This window comes from Schistocerca gregaria, chromosome 6 (genome assembly GCF_023897955.1).
Source record: "Schistocerca gregaria isolate iqSchGreg1 chromosome 6, iqSchGreg1.2, whole genome shotgun sequence".
Classification (NCBI taxonomy): Eukaryota; Metazoa; Arthropoda; class Insecta; order Orthoptera; family Acrididae; genus Schistocerca; species Schistocerca gregaria.
Genome location: NC_064925.1, coordinates 261049892 through 261069594, shown reverse-complemented (window position 1 = coordinate 261069594; position 19703 = coordinate 261049892). Strand labels below are relative to the sequence as shown.

Genomic DNA, 19703 nt, shown 5'->3' with positions numbered 1-19703 from the left:
CAGAACTTTTTCCAACATTCAATTTTAAAGAACTAATAATTTGTCTTCACTCATGTAGCAGACAACCTTTAAAATTTGTGTGTCTAATCATTGGCAACAAAGAAAACAGACGCAAATTTGACAAAAACTGACACCAGATTAGCAAAAAATAGATGTGAATTTTTCCAAAAATTGATGCTTCATTTTTCAGTCCCAAGAGATAGCACAATAACCAAGACATAGGTTACAGACAAAACATTGTGCAAGAGTTAATAAGAGTGGAGAGCTAAGTGCATAATATGTAGTAGAGACAGAGGGGCAGAATAACCTGATGCATCAGAAAATAAAAGATATAGAAAACTAAAATGGAGTGAAGAAAGGAATTTCTGGGAAGAAATGTTGAGACCAAAGAAATTTGTTCTATCTATGTCAAATATATAATTTACACAGAAATTAGGAACATTGGGAAACATTTTAAAAACACATTAAATTCAATTTAGGTAAGAATATTTCTATTAAAACTCAATTTCCTATCAGAATGGTATCACACTAATGCAGTTTTATAAGAACAACTTTATTACTATTGCGCATTACAATGGTACCTGGTCAATATTTCCAAATCATCAGCATTATCGGATGTGAATGCCAATAAACAAATCAGAATTGACTATTTACTTCTGTGACAATTCATAGTTCTTATTTAATACGCAGTGTACTTACATTGACTTGTTTGTACGAGCATACTGCAGTCACGGCTGTGGGGCGTGTTACAGGCTGTCTTCGTTGCTTGAGAGGAATTATTTCTGTGGCTCTCTCAGCTATCCTTTGTATTACAGTAGTGTATTGGTTAAGCTCATCACGGAGTTCTTGCATTCCTTTCAGTAAACGTTCACCTTCATCCAGTGTGAAATCGGACTTACTGTAGATCGTGTTCAGCAATTCATCTCGCCTACACAGAGAGAATGGCATACAGTTAATGGAACACACATTTATGTAATGTGCTTGCTATGAGACTTGCAATTTTGTACTCTGACAAAAATGTAGTTAACTTGCATAAAAACTGGACAGCTTAGCTAGCAATATTTGGAGACAACAAAGGAATACACCATGAATCTCCACAGTCAAGTAATGCCTGAAAAGCGCGTGTACTTTGAATAGCCAATATCACACTCACTTGGCTATCCATGCTTCAGCATCATGCAAGTCACGGTAGAACTGCTGGTAGTGGGCAGCATGCTTGAGATGAGTCTCCAGACAAAGTGTCAACTGCAGTAGCCAAGCCCACTGAGTCTGCATAGCAGCCATGTATGCCTCTATACACTTTGCTGCTGGGTGGTGCTGCAGAACCAAGCTCTCTCCTCGATCTTGTACTGCACTGAACTGTATCTCTCGTTTCTCCAACTCACTCATGAGGGACTGCAAAAATTTAAAAAAGTTGTTAGCTAATCAGCAAAAAACTTCCAAGTAGTGGTCGTCATAATAGTAGTAGTATTTTTTGGACAAGTCATCAGATGCAACACTTTCATCATAAACATTCCTAAAAGAAAATCTTGGGAATGAAAGGAAGAGGATGACCTAGGAAGACATCGAGAAGAGGATACAATGTGACAATAACGTGGAACTGAAACAAACGTATAACAGAAGAGAGCAGAAGCAGCCACAAGGCATTATCCTTTGGAATATACATATCTGTAAGCATGAATCAATGTATGTACGAGGGCTATTCAGAAAGAAGGAAACGTTTTGGAATTTATAATAACAATAACAATAATAATAATAATAATATAGAAGAAATACATTTATTATATACATCTGAAGGAGCAACTGACATACTACTTTTGCACATGGTCATCAACACATTGAGGCACTTATCACAGTGGTGGATAAGCTTCGAAAGACCTTCGTCTTGAAATTCTGCCGTCTGGGACTTCAGCCAGTGAGTCACAACCACGTGGAGTTCCGCATCATCATCAAAGCGCTACGTTGCAGGCCAGTTCTTCATCTTGGGAAACAAGTGGAAGTTGCTTGGTGCAAGATTGGGGCTGTAGGGTGGATGAGGTAAAATTTCCCATTTGAATGAATTAAGGAGTTCTTTAGCGTGGTTTGCATTTGAGGTCGGGCATTGGTGTGCAAAAACAAAATTTTGGCTGTCAGCTTTCCTGGGTGTTTGTTTTGAACTGCTCTTCTAAAGCTGTGGGAAGTTTGACAGTATCAGAAGAATTTATGGTTGCTCCACATTCGAGAAAATCAATACGAAGCATACCTTGCCTATCCCAAAACACTGTCGCCATAAGCTTCCTTGTTGACAAGATATGCAAACATTTTCTTGATTTTTGAGGGGACCTTGTGTTCCCACACTCAATGGACTGTAATTTTGTCTCGCAACTGATGTGTTTCATACAAATCTCATCACCAGTTACGATTCGATCCTCTATGTTTGTGGTAGGCCTCCAGAAATGTCAACGTTGCCCCCATTCACTGTTCTTTATGTTGCTCTGTAAGCATTTTGGCCACCCACTGTGCAAAAAATTTGTGGTAGCCTAGCTTTTGAGTGACAATTTCAAACAACAAAGTCCGTGAAAATTGTGGGGAAAAAAAGCAAAAGCACCGTTGTTGTGAAGTAACAGTTTTTACAAATTGTTTCATCAACTTCAACGACTTTATTGGCAGTCACAATGCTCGAGCATCCACTCTTCTCTTCATCATGAACATTGCTTTGGCCATTTTAAATTGAATGCACCATTTCTGGATGGAACATTCACTCATTATGTTGTTTCCGTACACTTCGCACAGTTCATGACAAATTTCTATAGACTTTAGGTTTTTTGCCAACAAAAACCTTATCACAGACTGCACCTCACAACTGGCGGGATTTTCGATTGCAGCGCACATTTCAAATTCGAATATAGAAAAAGCTAGACTTGCAGAGACATTCCCACTGTCATGGATGGATACAGACTGAGCTGCCAAACATGCAGATACCAAAATATATGCAATTGGAGCGCACCTAGCGGTGTCAAGACGGAAACGTTCCCTACTTTCTGAATAGCCCTTATATGTAAGCAGTAGTAGTAGTAGTAGTAGTAGTAGTAGTAGTAGTAGTAGTAGTAGTAGTAGTAGCGGCGGCGGCGGCAGAGCAAGATGACGATTGCTGAGACACACTTATAAATGTGTATTTCTTCAAGGCTGTTTATCTTTCCTGTTTTTCCCAAGCTGTCCCTCTTCAAACAAACATTTAAACAATTTGGCTTGCTAGCCCATTAAGTTTCTTTTGGCTTCTTTCACTTGCTCCTTTGCATATAGCATGCAAGGTCTTGGGTCTCGAGAGCCCGGAGGTTTATCTATAAATGCCCATATAACGTAGAACTAACATGAACAATGATGTATTCTTAGCAATAACTGTAGTACTAAATTCCATACATAATTAACTGTTCACCATAGCATAAATTTTTGTCCTATAGCAAGAATTAAATAACTATTGAAGAGAGAAAAAACTACATTGTGTGTATGAACAACAATGTAAATGCACTTTGCTGGCATTGTACATAAAAGTAAAATTACATGTTATGAGCAAAAAATAAATTTAGGTCCATCTTCCCACACACTTAACCATCATTCAGTATGACTAGATCTGCTGCTCCAAACACTGTTTGTAAATCATCTTGCACAGAACACAGTGGAAAAACAGCGACAGAGACTGTATTGGTTATTCACTTTATCTCAAGGCAATATTAACACTTCAACCCTCCTTCCCCCAAGCAACATTACCACATGGCTTCTCAGTTCTGAAATTTCTTGGTAACATATACTTTGTTCCTAGCCACTGTTGATCTCATTCAGAACCTAGTCTGTCTCTCTTTGGCATTTCTAGCACTTCAGTTGTCAAATCTCATTCAACACTAGTATTGTCAACCTGTATTTTTCACCACACCGTTGTCCTACTTATGTCATAATGACATTCCTATCACATCTTTATCTTCATCCTCTTCTGCATTTCACATTAGTGAAATGTTCTCTGGTTTTGCTCAATTAAAAAAAATTAAAACCTCAAATCGTTTAAGAAAAAATATTAAAACAAATGAATGGGATTAAAAACAGGCCTTACCTCATAATATTGTTCCAGAGCAGGTACATTAAGCGACTTGTCACTCCAGTCTCTTGTAACTTCTGTTTCTTCCTTGTCATTCAACCAAACCAGCTCATTTGTGGCTGATTGGAGGAAGTCTTGTAGAACTTCTAGATCAGACAGTCGTTTATTAGAAGTGACCAGCAGTTCATTATAAAGCTTTTGTAATTGTCCGAGGTGCTGATTGTACAGTTGCAGCTCTTCACCATGGAAATTGCTCTGTATAGATGAGAACAACAGTCATACAAAGAAGAAAAAAGAAATATTTGTTACAAAATGAGAAAAGAACACTAAAATGCACACTACATAATATCTTTTGGCACTACCAAATGACTTTCCATTCATTTCTTATGAGCATAACTTAATACAACCACAACGAATCATAAAAATAACAAAATAATCAGTCATATTTCAAGATAAGACTGAAACATATTCAGTCCTAATCGTGCAGCAAAGTCTTAACTTACCTTTGCTAATGAGCAGTGTTCAACCTTTGTCTGAAACTGCTCAATGATTCTATGTTCTCGCTGGTGGAGTTCAAGTTCATTTTGGACACTTGGTAAATCAGATCCATATTCAGCATCTTGTAGTTGTTTCTAATAAAATAAAACGATAAATAAGAATCATCATAGTCACCTTACCATCACTATTAATCCTGCATCATTCACACCATTACTCAATTAGAAAAGAAATTTCTTATCACTACTAAATACCAACCAACATCTCACTACTGATATCAAATTTTGCTTAAAATCCATAAAAAGTGCACAAAAACTTTTCTTTCACTTACCAATTTAGAACGACACCATTCAGAGCATTCTTGAAGCTGTCTAAAATGCACATTTGTATCAACAAGTCTTGTCTCCAACACAGTGCGTGTCTGTCTAGTTACAGTTCGTTCTTCTACAGGGAATGATAATGATGCAAGAGGAGAAACCAGATGGGTATGTACCAATTGCCTTAGGGAAACCCAACGTTGATGGAGTTTCTGGACTCTGCACAAAATAAATAAGAGCACCGCTTAGTGACAAGTTAATAATTTTATTGTTCACTAATTTCAGTTTAGTTAATTGTGAATTATTTTATCTAATTGTTTGAGGATATTAATTGAAGTACAAATCTATACAGTTTATTATCATACATGAATATCTGTATTTTTTTAAAAATCCACCCATTTTTCTCACAACAGTGAGAAAATTCCTAGATTTGTATCTACTTAAACAACGCAACACCGACTTTTTCATAATTTTCTTTAGCACCAATCATGAAGAAAGGAGGAGGAGCAATACCAGTTCATGATGACCGTGGTGTGAGACTGAATATAGGACTTTTAATTTCTGCTAAAATTCCAGCTGCAGTTGTGATATACATTAGGCAACTGATAAACCACTGTTTGCAGCCTTCATCTATAACTTTGAATGCTATTATTCATTGTGTTGTGACAGTGAACTATCAAGTGGTTCACCATTACAGAAAGGTCGAAGAGGAAAGATTACAAATCAGAATAATCTCTGTCTGCTGAATTATAGCTGTATGTGCAAATGAAGGCGTAAGACAGATCAAGACATATTTACCTTGCAAGTAAACCTATTTTGTGATGAAACTATTTCATTGTGGCTAATAATCACAGGAACCAAATGGAAGGCTTAATGCAATGCAATGCAACAAGTACTAACAGCACAGAACTAACCTCTTATGCAATTCTGGTGCCTGAGGGTACCGTCCTTCACGCAGGACTTGTGTGTCTGTGAACATGCTGTTGATGGCATCCTCTGTACCTCTCAGCTCCGTTTCCAGTAAATCAACATTATGTTTTGCATCAAGAGGATGCAGGCGGTCCAGACGACGAGCTTCTTCTTCAACACGTACCTCGAGCTCGCCCAGACGAGAATCAACTTGCTTAACTTCACGGTGCACTTTCTCAGCAAGTCTTTGCAGTCTTTCTAGTCTGAAACAGGATTAAAGAAACACACAATACACTACTGCATCAAAACTGAATGAGCAAATTATGTCATCAAACAGTGGGCACAAAATGTGGCAAGTCCTGATTTCCAGTGACGTCAAGCTGTAATAGGGAGACCAAAACAGACTACTGGCTTAAACTTTTGTAATTCGTATGATGCCTACACATTTACAGAGCTTTAATTAATTTATTAAGCTTAGTATCATTCTTACCGTTTTATCTCTTCGAGGATGGCATGATCACGATCCTGGTGTGCAATCATCAGTCTGTTCCAATTCTTGTCAATAACCTCATACTGAAGTTCAGATTCAATGTCTACTTCTCCAACAGCTTCAAAATATTTCTGTGAATAATATTAACCAACTTAATCATTGCCACATAATAAAAGGCAGGTTACTTTTAATTCCAGGGAGAAAAACAAAACTGCTAAAATTCATAACTGATTCACTGAAAAAATCATAAAGATACTCTGCATCACAGAACAACTGACGAATTTAAATAAAAGAAATTGACAGTACGAGACCCAGAACAAAATAATGTTGGATGGAAGAACGAAGAAGTTTTCAAAGTATGAGAATGAAATAATATTGAGAAATAAGAAATACCAGAAGAAACAAAGCTGAAGTGAATTAACGTGGTCCTAAGGTGGCCAAATGGACGAAGAAGAAGAAGAAGAAGAAACTAATATCTGAAACATATTTCTGGGTTCCCTGTGCATTACTTGCATCTTACCTCAAGTTCTCTGTAGATTAAGTGCAGTTTCTGTTTATCTCGCTGTCTAGGTGGAATTTCATCTGATCGGAATCGATTCGATTCAGCGGCAAGTTTCTTCATTTCTATGAGAGTGCTTGGAAATGTGCGATCCAACATCACTGAAATTTTTTCTCTCATCCATAAATGCAGACTGCTGGCCAGTTCACGATATTCAGATAGCCTCTGTTGAGATTCCTGTTAAAACAGAAATTATTTCAAAACACATGCCCAACTGGTGGGTTTACCGTTACTCACTTTAGTTTTGATGTTATTATTTGCTCTTATGACTTCTAACAAATATTATAGGTTGAGATTAAGAACAAAATAAATAAATTATTGCATTACAAAATGAATTAATCTCAATGCCACTTACCGAATCATAAAGTGGATGAATTGGGGGTGGTTCTGGGAACACATCATAAAGTGATGATATGTATGTGATGAGAGACTTCTCATCTGGCTCAGGTGTGTCAACATCTGTAAAAGAAAAAAAAGTAATGTTAACAACAAATCACAGCTTCATAAATTCCTCTCCAAGACAAATTTATTTACCCTTTGCGAGCCAGTAAATCAGTTTCTGGTGATACAATGAGATTTTTTTCTGTTTGTGTACTTATGACACTGTATTGATTTGTACGAAGACAGTTAGCCTACAGCCCTACAAGCATATATGACCACTGTTATACAAAGGTTCTATAAGTAATTAAGTAACAGAAACTTTGTTAGCTTACCATCCAACATTTTTACTCATATTCAACAGGCTTTCATCAAAATTTGAACCACTTGTGTAGCAAAAGAAAACAGTATTCTGATGAGTATTTTTTCCAAATATTTTCCATTTTCAAATATTAATAAACAATAAATATAATGTCTCCTTTGCTCCTAACACCAAGTTCAGAAACAGTGCAACATAACTTTATGATAATTTGCCTAATACTTAGTTTCAAGTAGAAATGCTGTTTAAGCAATCCTCTAACAAAATCAAAAGTAAATAATCAAAATACTGGGAGAAGTCCTATTCTGCGTAAAGGAGACATCACCAAACAACAAAAACTATAAACGTAACAATTTAATACAAGAAGACACCAAGGCTTTCATTTTATATGCTTGTCTACACAATACATAGTAAGAGTATTTAAGTGAAATGAGTGTTTCACTGTCATACATTTAAAGATTTTAAATGCACTAATATTTTTCTCTTACACTAGAAGCACAAAAGTTTGTGAAATTACTAGCTAAATTTACCTTCAGGATCAAGAAGTCTTGTTACGCCATACTCCCTCTCGGCTACAGTGAAAGCAGTTTCGAGACGTTCTCTCACAACTCTTGAACGAATTGAGCGCCAATCAATAAGGTCTGGCCTAAAACAGAAAGAATTGATTGAACAATATGGTCCAAAACTCCTATTAACAACAAGGTTACAATGGGGGAGGGGGGCATCAGATTTAAACAAAATGGCAATCTAGTGTGGTTCGTTCTTAATTTTAGTTTTCAAGTGACCAGAAAACATCAAGAATAAGGACAACTTAATAGCACATATTTACAACGTGTGCCACTGATGGATGGCCAAAACTATATTTTAGTACAATATCATGAGCATAAAAGATAAAATCCAAAAACAGACCACAATAGATGATATTTTGATACCTAAGAATTTAATTAACACACAAAGTCAAATACTAATCATGCTTCCTGCTAATTACAAAAAGACTGCATCAATTATTGTGGTCCAACTCTTCAGCCCACAGTTATCTGCTTCCATACTATCTGGGTTTTATTTCTGAAATGCTGTCCCATAGAAGAACAGATTGGTTGTAGTGATGTATTCCACCACCAATTCATTATCAAATGTGTCCCACCACCAATTCGTTATAAACACATACACTCTTCCAGTGCACACAAGAACTTTATTTTTTAATAATTCTGTGGGTTAATATCTCCTCATATCTGTAAGTTATGATTGTTGTTGTAATAGTTGCACTACAGAACAAAAGATTCACTCACAAAAAGAAACAGTAATTGACAACCCCCAAACCGACATTTCTGTCACTGGATTGTTTTTATACCAGTACTTAACCAATTTTTCACAGACAAAAATTGTTTTCCTGCTGTTAGTATTACAGTAAATAAGAAGGCAGTATTTTCCTTGCAACATACGAGATGCCACATATCACTATCAATGGTTGAAAAATACTTCACAGGAAAGCATTTAACCCATTACCTGTTGCGGTGAATGAGAGCATTGAATGCCAGCCCGTCCCTCCAGGAGGATGTAAAGTCGGAGACGCGGACGCCTGGATATTTTGCCGTCGATCTGCGTGCCCATCTCAGCAGTGCATCTCTCGCCGAAATGTTTGTCTCCTGGCCCACTACAATGTCGGATATCTGTCGGCACAAAAGAGACACATTTGATTTTCCACACCCATCATCCATAAGTTTTAACACTTTCTGTCAAATTGTGGAAAACCAATTTCAAGAGCCTTTACACTAGCAACTTTTTGCAATCCATTTTAGGCTCACAAAACCATTGGTAATAAATGTAAATGATTCCAAAACAGAAAGGGCATGCTTCATATGAAACTTCCTCAGAAGCACAATAGCACAGCATATTTCGATATTTGGACATCATTTTTTGAAAATATTTGATAATTTATACCTTAAAGAATCTTATTAGAAAACAACAGTTCACTACAAAGAAACTAATAATTTGCTAATATTCAGAGTACTGGAGGCACAATTTTAACAGATTACAGTGAATAGCAGTCACTTCACTCATGGAAGAAAGAGAGCTCCACAATCTTAATTGTGTCAGTATGCTTCAATAGATGTACCACGTCATTTAGTTCTATCCAGGCACACAGCAAACAACTTGAAATGGAGATTTAAAATACCACATTGTGTGTTTACATAATTAAATCTTAAAATAAATATATTTCAATATTAGAACATTAAATTTGTTTTTCACCAATGTGTTGTAGAAATAAGCAGAATGATTACAACAACATCCCAAAAAGCAGCAGTTAAGAGATTGCAAAATGTAGTGAGTTTCTTAATTGCTTGGTAGCCTATGCTGGTAACTCATTCCGATACTGGCAACTCATTCCGATACTGGCAACTGAACACCCCCAGACTTGACTCCGGTGGACTTTTCCTTGTGGGTCCAGATGACGAGCTGCATGGTTGGAGGAACACACAGCTGCACGAGTTAAAAGTGCAGTAACAATGACACTTACATAAACTAAGTATACTCCACTCAGTGTCATTACTTATTGACCAGATACAAGCTTGGTGGCCACCACTGCAATTAGTTTTAGTAGTAACAGTTCCTAGTGCAAGAAATATCAATATTAGTTCCAGAATTAAAACAATCTATTTTGTTTTTCTTGTAACATGTACAAATAAAAAAAAATAGACCTTCACATATGAAGTAAAACTTGGGGCCATACCTTCTTAGAAAATGACAGCAGTGTAGTAGTAGTTTATTTTGAATATTGTATGCAGATTCTCAATATGTGAACCGTCTGTGATTGCTTGTCTTTTGTTAATCTTGACACTCTACATATCCCTGAAGGTTCTACATCTCAATAGGCCCTAAGGAACACAATGGAAGGATGACTGAATGGATTGATTGATTGATGAAATGAACTGGGAGAACTAAGTTCTAGAATTGTGACATATAATGTACTTGGGGACTGTATTATACAGTGAGTCACCTACGGTCCGGAAATTAAACACAGACTACCACAAAAAGTTTCTAAAACGCAGATGTCGCACGAACGAGCGAGCACCCATAGTTACAGGGAGCTGCCGAGCAGAACACTGGGAATCAAATGAGGTCCAGCCCCACCACACAGTCTACAGCGCACATCGGCTTTCATCTCTTTTGTCCCGTCGAACAATTTCCATTCTCAATTTCCGGTCTTCCAGATAAGAGGGCCGCCTAACGACTGGATCGTCCGCGCGGCCAGTGCAACTTTCACCTTTGATTAGTGTTGCTGGTCTCTGGGGATGGATCAACTCGAGTTACAAAATCGGGTTAACTCTTGGTTGAGACGATTTCTAGTCAACCCAAGTAAGATTGTTAATAATTCGAGTTGTGTTCACACGCTGCGCGGCGGTCGCCGTTATCGATGACGGTTTAGAGCGAGGTTGGAGTTTACCGCCGTTGCGCCGACCGAACTCGAGTTTAATCTGTGCTTACTCAACGGGACGTCACTCACTGTGGTCTTTAGGGATCTAGTCGCTTATTGTGAATTATTTTGTTTGATCGAAATTCGTGAAGCATTTGTTAAGTGTAACTTACAAGCTAGTCCACACGGAATATTAACATCATGGCAACTCGGAAATATATGCACATATTAAAATTCAGAATGCAAACTGAGGGAAACGATAAGGAAGCGATAACTTTACACCACTGATGCTCGAGCCACGGTAGTTGGCTGCCTTAATATCGTCGCCAAAATCCTTGCAGCAAATTCCGAATGTCTCATGAGAGTGTTTTCGAATTACGACCTATAGCGAAATCTCTCAGCAAATTCAGGGTGTCCCATGAGCAGTAATCTCAGACTGTAGAGTGGCATCCATTATTGCTCGCGGCGAGGCATTTGGCCACTAAATCGCCGTTTATGAAATGCCCTGAAGAAAAAAATATTACTGATAGGTCCAAATGGCTCTTAGTACTATGCGACTTAACTTCTGAGGTCATCAGTCGCCTAGAACTTAGAACTAATTAAACCTAACTAACCTACGGACAGCACACACATCCATGCCCGAGGCAGGATTCGAACCTGTGACCGCAGTGGTCGGTCGGTTCCAGACTGTAGCGTCTAGAACCGCACGGCCACTCTCACCGGCTTACTGATAGGTTAAAGAGATATATATAATACTTAGTATATGGCTTGTGAGGAAACATGGCAATAGGTGGAAATATTGCTATGATGTCAGATATTTGTATGTCAGACAAAAAAAAAAAAAAAAAAAAAAAAAAAGTGTTAAGTTTGATCGCCGATTTCATATAACAAAAAAAATTGCAATCAAACCTGTTCACAAGCCTCGCAGAGGCTAATGAGAGAAATTAACTCTTTTAGAATGTTTCGACATACTCGGTTTGGTTACCGTATCTTGAGAGAAGTTACAACCGGAACAGGCATGAACGTGGCAAACGGCGTCGAAGATAATTTAGATTTTCCTGCCAACTCGATCTGAGCGAGCTTAGGGTAATCAGCTTGGTTTTTAAAACGTGCTAATTTGAGTTGAGATTATTACTAACTCGAGTCGAACGCACTGCACGGCAGGCATGCGCCGAGTTACGGTTTCTTTCACGTTAGTTTAGATTTTGGTAACATTACGTTCACCCGATGGCCATAGAGATCTGAGGAGCATGTTTCATGTTTTTCACAATTTCAAGCCAAAAGACCAAAAATTGCTCCCTAAGCCGCCCGAAAGCGAGAACAGCGCTGAAAGCTATCTCATCTTTTTCATCCCAACTTAGTTTGGCGTACGCCCGAGTTAGCCCCGCCAAATATGGAAGATACCAATTCACCTCCCCAGTCTTTTTTACTAGCTTCCTTATCCGAGGCAACTCAGTAACGCACTGTCAATTCAAGCTAAAGACCATATAAATTTTCACAGTTACCACATCGTGAACTGTCAGTGACCAGCAAATCAAACCATTACACCTACTAAAGCATATTTGGTATTCTGATAAAAAAGATACATATTTACTTACATCTTTTACTTCTTAAATTTTTCTGGCGATACCGAGGGAGTAATTTGCCATAAACTAGTCTACGCTTAATGTTCTTCAATGCACATTCAAAGCGATTCAACAAAAGTAATACTGAAGATTCGGCGCATTTCTAATCCATCGATATTTTCTTGAAACTCTGGGCTTCTACACATGTTGAAGTAGGAAACTAAGACTCCTGCCGGTAATGTTTAGTTTCCAGTCACTGCCAACAAAAGCAAACAATACGGTGTACGTTTGTAGTAGTCCACTGTCGCAGCCGTTATATTCTGTGTACTGTACTGGTTATGTTTGTCGTTAAATGGGTAAGAAACAATTTCTGATCAATTGTAGGAACCAGCTACGCTATCCGGAATGGGGGAAAAAAATTAACTATCGATCGGTACGAAACAATACAAGATTATTAGTTTTTGGTCAGTTGGTCTCGAAACGGAATTCGTCCAAAGTTTGAGAAGTTTAACACAAAGTATGCTCGTTATATTTTTAATATTTATTTAATTGAAAACTGTAACATCCAGTTTCCATCTTGTTAGAAACAGGTAAATCGATTTCCAGAAAATCAAGAGAGAATACAAGTAAGGCCGGTTTTAGGCCCAAGCGGCAGAAGCCGCCGCTTGTGGGCGCCAAGCTGAGGGGGACGCCTCACACTTTTCAAAACGCTTGATTGTTGTCATACAGTAGGAATATCAATGGAGTAAGCATAAGGTGGATAGATCACGTAACTAATGAGGAGGTATTGAATAGGATTGGGGAGAAGAGAAGTTTGTGGCACAACTTGACTAGAAGAAGGGATCGGTTGGTGGGACATGTTTTGAGGCATCAAGGGATCACAAATTTAGCATTGGAGGGCAGTGTGGAGGGTAAAAATCGTAGAGGGAGACCGAGAGATGAGTACACTAAGCAGATTCAGAAGGATGTAGGTTGCAGTAGGTACTGGGAGATGAAGAAGCTTGCACAGGATAGAGTAGCATGGAGAGCTGCATCAAACCAGTCTCAGGACTGAAGACCACAACAACACAACAAGCATAGCATACTACGCATACGACCAACATGAAAGCGAATAATTGCTAATAGTTATTATACGTGGTAGTATACTTTTGTTTAAGATCGAAGCGTTAATATTGATCGAAGCGTTAATATTGCACAGAGATTTGTTCCGTTTCCACACACATTTATTGCCAATAGTGGTGCTGAACTTTCGCTGCTGCAGATAGAACAGACATTCAATAAAGGAAGAAAAGATACTTTACATATGTAAAGGTCTAGTTGGCATTACACACATCGCGGAATCTAATCCCGAATGGACCAAGGAATTTTCAGTCTGCCTTTAACCTAGTCTTCGCATCTCAATGATGGAAAATTCACCAGGAGGCCACGTTAACTAGTAGGTCCCGTTTTTCCGGTAGGATTACTGGGCAAGGTTAAATACACTATTATTATTATTACTATTATTATTACTGGAATAGGCGCTGTGTGTGTTGATTAATGTCCAGGCAGTGTACGAAATTAATGCATAAAATGATCGGGATAATTAACGTGGCTGTATTACATTGCATTTACAAGTCAAGTGGTAGGTAACTGTGGAGGGTGGTGCCCGTCAAACCGTGAATTTCGAGCAATGTTCACCTACGAATAATATCTGTGCTTATTTTTCAGGTGAATAAGCAGTTAATATTTTAGCTACCCTAAGAATAAACAAAAGAATAACAGTAGCAGAGCGCAAAATGGAAGAATTTAGTTAATCTAATGAGAGTTCTCAAATACTGAAGTAATTTTGTAGAGTCAATGTTCTCACTTTCAAAAGCGTTTGTTGTACTTTGCGCTTCCTGTGCTATTCGTTTGAAGTGACACAAATATAACTTATTCACAGGATCGCAAAACATGTCTACAGCATATTTTTATAGATCTAACAATCTGAAAGTGAAGTTACATTTCTTCCCACTGTGATAATATTCTTGTTAACTATCTCAACAGAAAGTCATCGCGTCACACAGCAGGCATTTTCGGAGGTTCCTCACCTTCTGTTAATGTTTTATAAATGACCCTATACATTGCTTGGCGCTTACAAGAGTGCCGAAACCAGAAAGTGGGTATGTCTTGGCAGTGTCTCATCTCTTCCAAGAGAAACTGCAATATGTGACAAACACATAATCAAGTACGTTAAGTTTAAATCTAGTTTCAGCCTTTCAAGTTTACCATTGGTTATTCCTGTGTTTTCGGAAGCATTTTCAATCCCGACTCCAATCATATTTTCTGAATTAAGTTTGACACCCCAACAAAGCTTTTATTGAATTATTAATGGCTTCAGCTGTACCAGATTCTGATTCCACCAAAGCTAAGAACGTGCACATTATTTTCTGCATTGAGACGCTGAAACAGCGTATACAAACGCGAGTAATTTTGTGACGGATTTATCTGCTGATTAAACTAAAATTAAGCCGAATTCATTCTCAGTGTATCTTGACGCGACATTTCCGAAAAGTGTGGAGCTAACACGTTACGGCAATTTCACTGCCCATAGTTCTATATAACTTGGGTTGTCTAAAATTTACTATCTGAAAATTGTTTTTTGCATAATTCTGACAAGTGACTACACGTAGCAAATGAAGTGTGTTCAACAATGAACATACAGATATCTGCTTCCGAAAATTTATTGGCATTTATTTTAATTTCGAAAATTTTTGAAAAATTTGCTGTGTTAACTTTCGCGCTTGCAATGGGTACAGTGAGCTCTTGTGGTGTCATTTTCAACAGAGCGTAACCACTCTTTAAATTGAGGATATGATCCCTAAACCTGCCTGTAATGTTCGTATTTAGGATTAGGTCCCATCACGAATTTGCACGTGGACACAGTCAAACAGTGTAGTGAACGTAACTCAACACTGCAAGCAAATTGTATAACAGTACACTGCATTCTGGGAGATTCATTGTTGTAACTTGTTTTGTAGATTTGAACGAGGGAGTTCACAGTACAAGTTGCTCTTGCTTCATAAGTGGTTGAGTATAGGAAGGCAAACCTCTTACTGATTGTTGTTGGTATGTAAGGAGTGCTAACGTCAGGAATAAACGTACACGCGTCTTACAAAGGAAAACAATTCCTTTCTTTCTTCCTTTCTTTCCCCTCACGCACTAAACAACCTGTAATCGCAATAGAGGTATTTGGTGTACAAATTTTCTCACATTATTTGGGAGTTAGGGTAGTGAAAAACTTCACGTGTTCCATAATGTATTCGAGCACATCCCCCAAAAAAGTCTTCAGTCCCAAACATGAATTTTAGTCGCTGTTGTGCTTGTCAAATACCTGCCCCCACGTTGGCCACAGCGGTCTTCGTTGAGTGGACAATTGGTACAGATCATTCATACTAACAGTCAGATGTGTCATATCTGAAGCACTTGTTTGCAGACGGATTACATCGAGGTGTCAGTAACTTTATCCCTTGCTTCTCCCTTTAAGGGCGGATCTCGTTTGCCAAACATGTGGAATAACATGCTTAAACACAGCTTTTAGCAGAATGGAAATCACGAACATTCGCAAACGATTCGTCATTCATCATTGTCATTTTTTTTAACATGTGAACATGGCGTTTACATTGGTGGGAACCGAAGAGAACACAAGAGAACAAGCATAGCGTGCAAATTTATGAACTGGTGGAGATATTAGCTAAGAGGGGGGGGGGGGGGGGAGGGGGGAGACGTGAAAAACAGCGCCGTGTATAATTCCAAGTCATATGACTTGTGCGGCTTAATGTGTGCACACAGGCGCCTTGCATACTGTTTTGAATATGTTTTCATCGCTAGTGTAGGCAGATTCTGACCAGAATTATTGTGGATTTCGCACACGTAATTCAGTCATTTCAACAATTCGTATATTCTATATCGGAAGTGATGTGGGCTGAAAACTTTGAAAAGATGTGCCGCTCCAGATCGAATTTTCACTTTGCAGCGGAGCGTGTCTTCATCTTAAATTTCCTGGGAGACGAAAACTATCTACTGGATCAGGGCTCGAACTTAAGTCCTTCGCCTTTCGTGAAAAAATGCTCTACCGACTCAGCTATGCAAGCATGTCCCGTGACCTGCCCTCACATATTCCGCCAGTACCTCATCTTCCAAACTTCACAAAAGATCTTGTGTATACTTTGCGGGACTACTACTATTGGAAGAAGTAATATGGCGGAGACATTTGCCTGGGGCAGGAGAACACCTGTGAAGTTTGGGAGGTATAGGAGATTATGTACTGGCGGAAGTAGGGCTGTTAGTGCGGATCGTGAGTTCTGCATGGATAACCCTAGTCGATCACTTGCCCGCGAAAGGCAAAGGTCCTAGGTTCGAACCCCGGTCCGGCACACAATTTTAATCTGCAACGACAGCAATGTGAAGTGACTTCCTATTATGCTAGAGTGAAAGCGTCCCCACAAAATTTATTATCTTTCCCCTCCTACATCCAGCAGATTAACTGTTTTCGAGTTGCAAGGTATGGAAAAACCGCAGTTATTAAAAACAGTGTTTTAGTGGTTTAAAATTAATGTTTACTCTGGCTTAAGAAACATATATTAAATGTGTGTACCACGTGTAGTGCAGTAGCGCTTCAAGCTGGGAGGGATTGGGGTCCAAGGGAAGATGTGTCGCCGGATTGCGATCACGCGCGTCCCTCCTTCAAAGGCCTGCAAACTGAAGAGCGAACGGGTGGTTCCCCACGTTTCAAGGAAATACAGGGTTTTTCTCAAAGTTGTACCGACCCTCCACAGTGCGCCTGGTGGATCACTGGCGTAGTGGTGCGCAGAGACGCCAAAAAAAAAAAAAAAAAAAAAAAAAGCGTTAACACTGCATGGAATGCAGATGTGAGTTACTAATAAAAATAACGCAGGAAACGCATACGGGCAGAATCTACGTAAATTTCCGCACACTGTTCATACTCCTAGAGAGGAAATTCGAACTTCGTCATCCTGTAAGGCAACTGCAGCTTTGTTCAGAGAAAGGCAACTTCCCCAGCACAAGCATTGCTCACTCTTCAGACTATCTCTCCAGCATTTCCTGCCCAATTCTTTTATGTGAATAGATAAAATAACTTTGCCGAGTTTGTTTTTATATAGCGCAGTTAACTTCAGTTTATTAAACGAATACTGATTTGCAGTTGTTAAGTCAGCTCTAATTAAAAATAAATACCTGTAAACAACAGGTGAGAAATGTACAATCTGAAGTGATGGTGTATTACTGAATGACCAAAAAGTTACTGCACTTCTCTCACCATTAACTGTGTTATTGATAGGCTGCATAAATGTTTTTCATTCAGAAATTGCTGGCACTTGTTGAGTGAAATGCAATGAATGGAACCACTTACCACACACCGACACTGTATCTTCCACGAGGGGTGTGAATGTGTGTGCTGGAATGGATTTGGTCATGTTAAATCTAGAACAGTAATCTGCTGCAGTGCATTACTTGACTTACGTTGAAACGACTGAAGTTCTGTGACGGCCAGATGACGACCTACCTTTGCAAAGGGAGGCAATTTAAGCCTCTGGGCCTCTTCAGATGTTGGAGGAGCTGAGGCTGGGGTGATGCATTTGATAAACGTCATGCACTGACAAGTATTCCCGCCAATGGCAGAAGAGGCAATGAAATCGAAACTGTCGAATACATGTTGACAGCATGTTACACTTGGGATAGGCTCTTCGGTGTGGTAGATAGCTGACAGCTCCAGCTGTTTAACTTTTTTATCTAATAGCCCCATTAAAAATAATTACACAATATTAACACGAACCTTAAGAAGTTATTTCATCTACTCACACAAAAGAAACCAGTCAAGAAACGCTGGTGGGCCTGCAAAACAAAATGCGGGCAGTGCACGCGGTGAGCTAAGTTGCATTTCCCTGAAGAAGAGCCAATTTCCCCCTGTAACATTGTGCATAGATTTACGTAGGTTCTGTCTTTTCTTGCGTTAGTATTAGTAGTAACTCGTATCTGCACTCCGTGTAGTAAAAAAAATTGTTCAAATGGCTCTGAGCACTATGGGACTTAACTTCTGAGGTCATAAGTCCCCTAGAACTTAGAACTACTTAAACCTAACTAACCTAAGGACATCACACACATCCATGCCCGAGGCAGGATTCGAACCTGCGACCGTAGCGGTCGCGCGGTTCCAGACTGTAGCGCCTAGAACCGCTCGGCCGGCTTCCGTATAGTATTAATGCACTTTGTGTAAAACAAACATCCGCCACTGCATCGTCAGTGATCCACGAGGCGCACTGGCGAAGATCGGCATAACTTTGTGAAACACCCTGTAATTGCTTCTTATGGTGAAATTAGATGGATAGAGTGGAGACTCATGTGCTCGCTCTTCAGTCTGCAGACCTTTGAAGGAGACACGTTTCCGCTAGAAGCGGTGGTTTTCGAGCTAATCAAGTGAAAGTGTCATTTAACCAACCCACCTATCCCACACTCCACAGTAGCGAAATTTTTAGTTGTTGTTCATGACACACTCTCCTACAGCTGTAGAAATATTGGTGACTACATTATTTTCTCCCCTATTCGACTGTTTTCGTGCTACGGATCTCTTAGGTCACACAAGCACCTACAATGTTCTGGCCTAACTACGAACGCCGGAACGAAGGGGCGAAACGAAAGACCAGAGCAGGCAGTGAAGAATCGGCGGCCAATGGTGCGCGGAATGGGACCGCGCTGCGGCAGGAGCGTCACATGCAACAGCTGCACATAAACGCAGCTCATGCTAACCCTGGCCGCACAAGATCGGCCCGAGTCTGCAACGTGATTATAGCTCCGCTGTACAGATTCGCAACAAGTGGCTCCTTGGACTTGGTGTATAGTAAGAACTGTGTTGTTTTCATGCCGCCTCTCGCTAGCGACATTTGATGTAGTAAATTCAAGTATTGTCGATTTTTCCGGGCGGAAAGGAGCGCCTGCCCCCTGCACGAATCCGCCCGGTGGATCTGTGTCGAGGTCCGGTGAACGGGCCAGTCTGTGGATTGTTTTTGGGCGGTTTCCCATCTGCCTCGGCTAATGCCGGCTATTTCCCCTTATTCCGCCTCAGTTACACTATGTCGGCGATTGCTGCGCAAACAAGTTCTCCACGTACGCATACACCATCATTACTTTACCGCACAATAACGCTGGGTCCG

The 19703-nt window shown here is 39.4% G+C and overlaps 1 protein-coding gene across 50 annotated transcripts in view; it reads right to left on the bottom strand.

The window, feature by feature from the left end:
• The window catches only part of LOC126279005 (microtubule-actin cross-linking factor 1), a 485047-nt gene that overhangs the window by 229823 nt on the left and 235521 nt on the right, over positions 1-19703 (bottom strand). For all 50 annotated transcript variants that reach the window (XM_049979354.1, XM_049979337.1, XM_049979346.1 and 47 more), the window contains 11 exons: positions 9043-9206; positions 8067-8182; positions 7195-7298; positions 6801-7016; positions 6281-6411; positions 5796-6053; positions 4896-5100; positions 4573-4701; positions 4085-4324; positions 1154-1395; positions 700-928 (listed from right to left, as the gene is read on the bottom strand). In XM_049979354.1, coding sequence (XP_049835311.1) covers positions 700-928; positions 1154-1395; positions 4085-4324; positions 4573-4701; positions 4896-5100; positions 5796-6053; positions 6281-6411; positions 6801-7016; positions 7195-7298; positions 8067-8182; positions 9043-9206 — 2034 coding nt within the window. The remainder of the gene's footprint in view (positions 1-699; positions 929-1153; positions 1396-4084; positions 4325-4572; positions 4702-4895; positions 5101-5795; positions 6054-6280; positions 6412-6800; positions 7017-7194; positions 7299-8066; positions 8183-9042; positions 9207-19703) is intronic.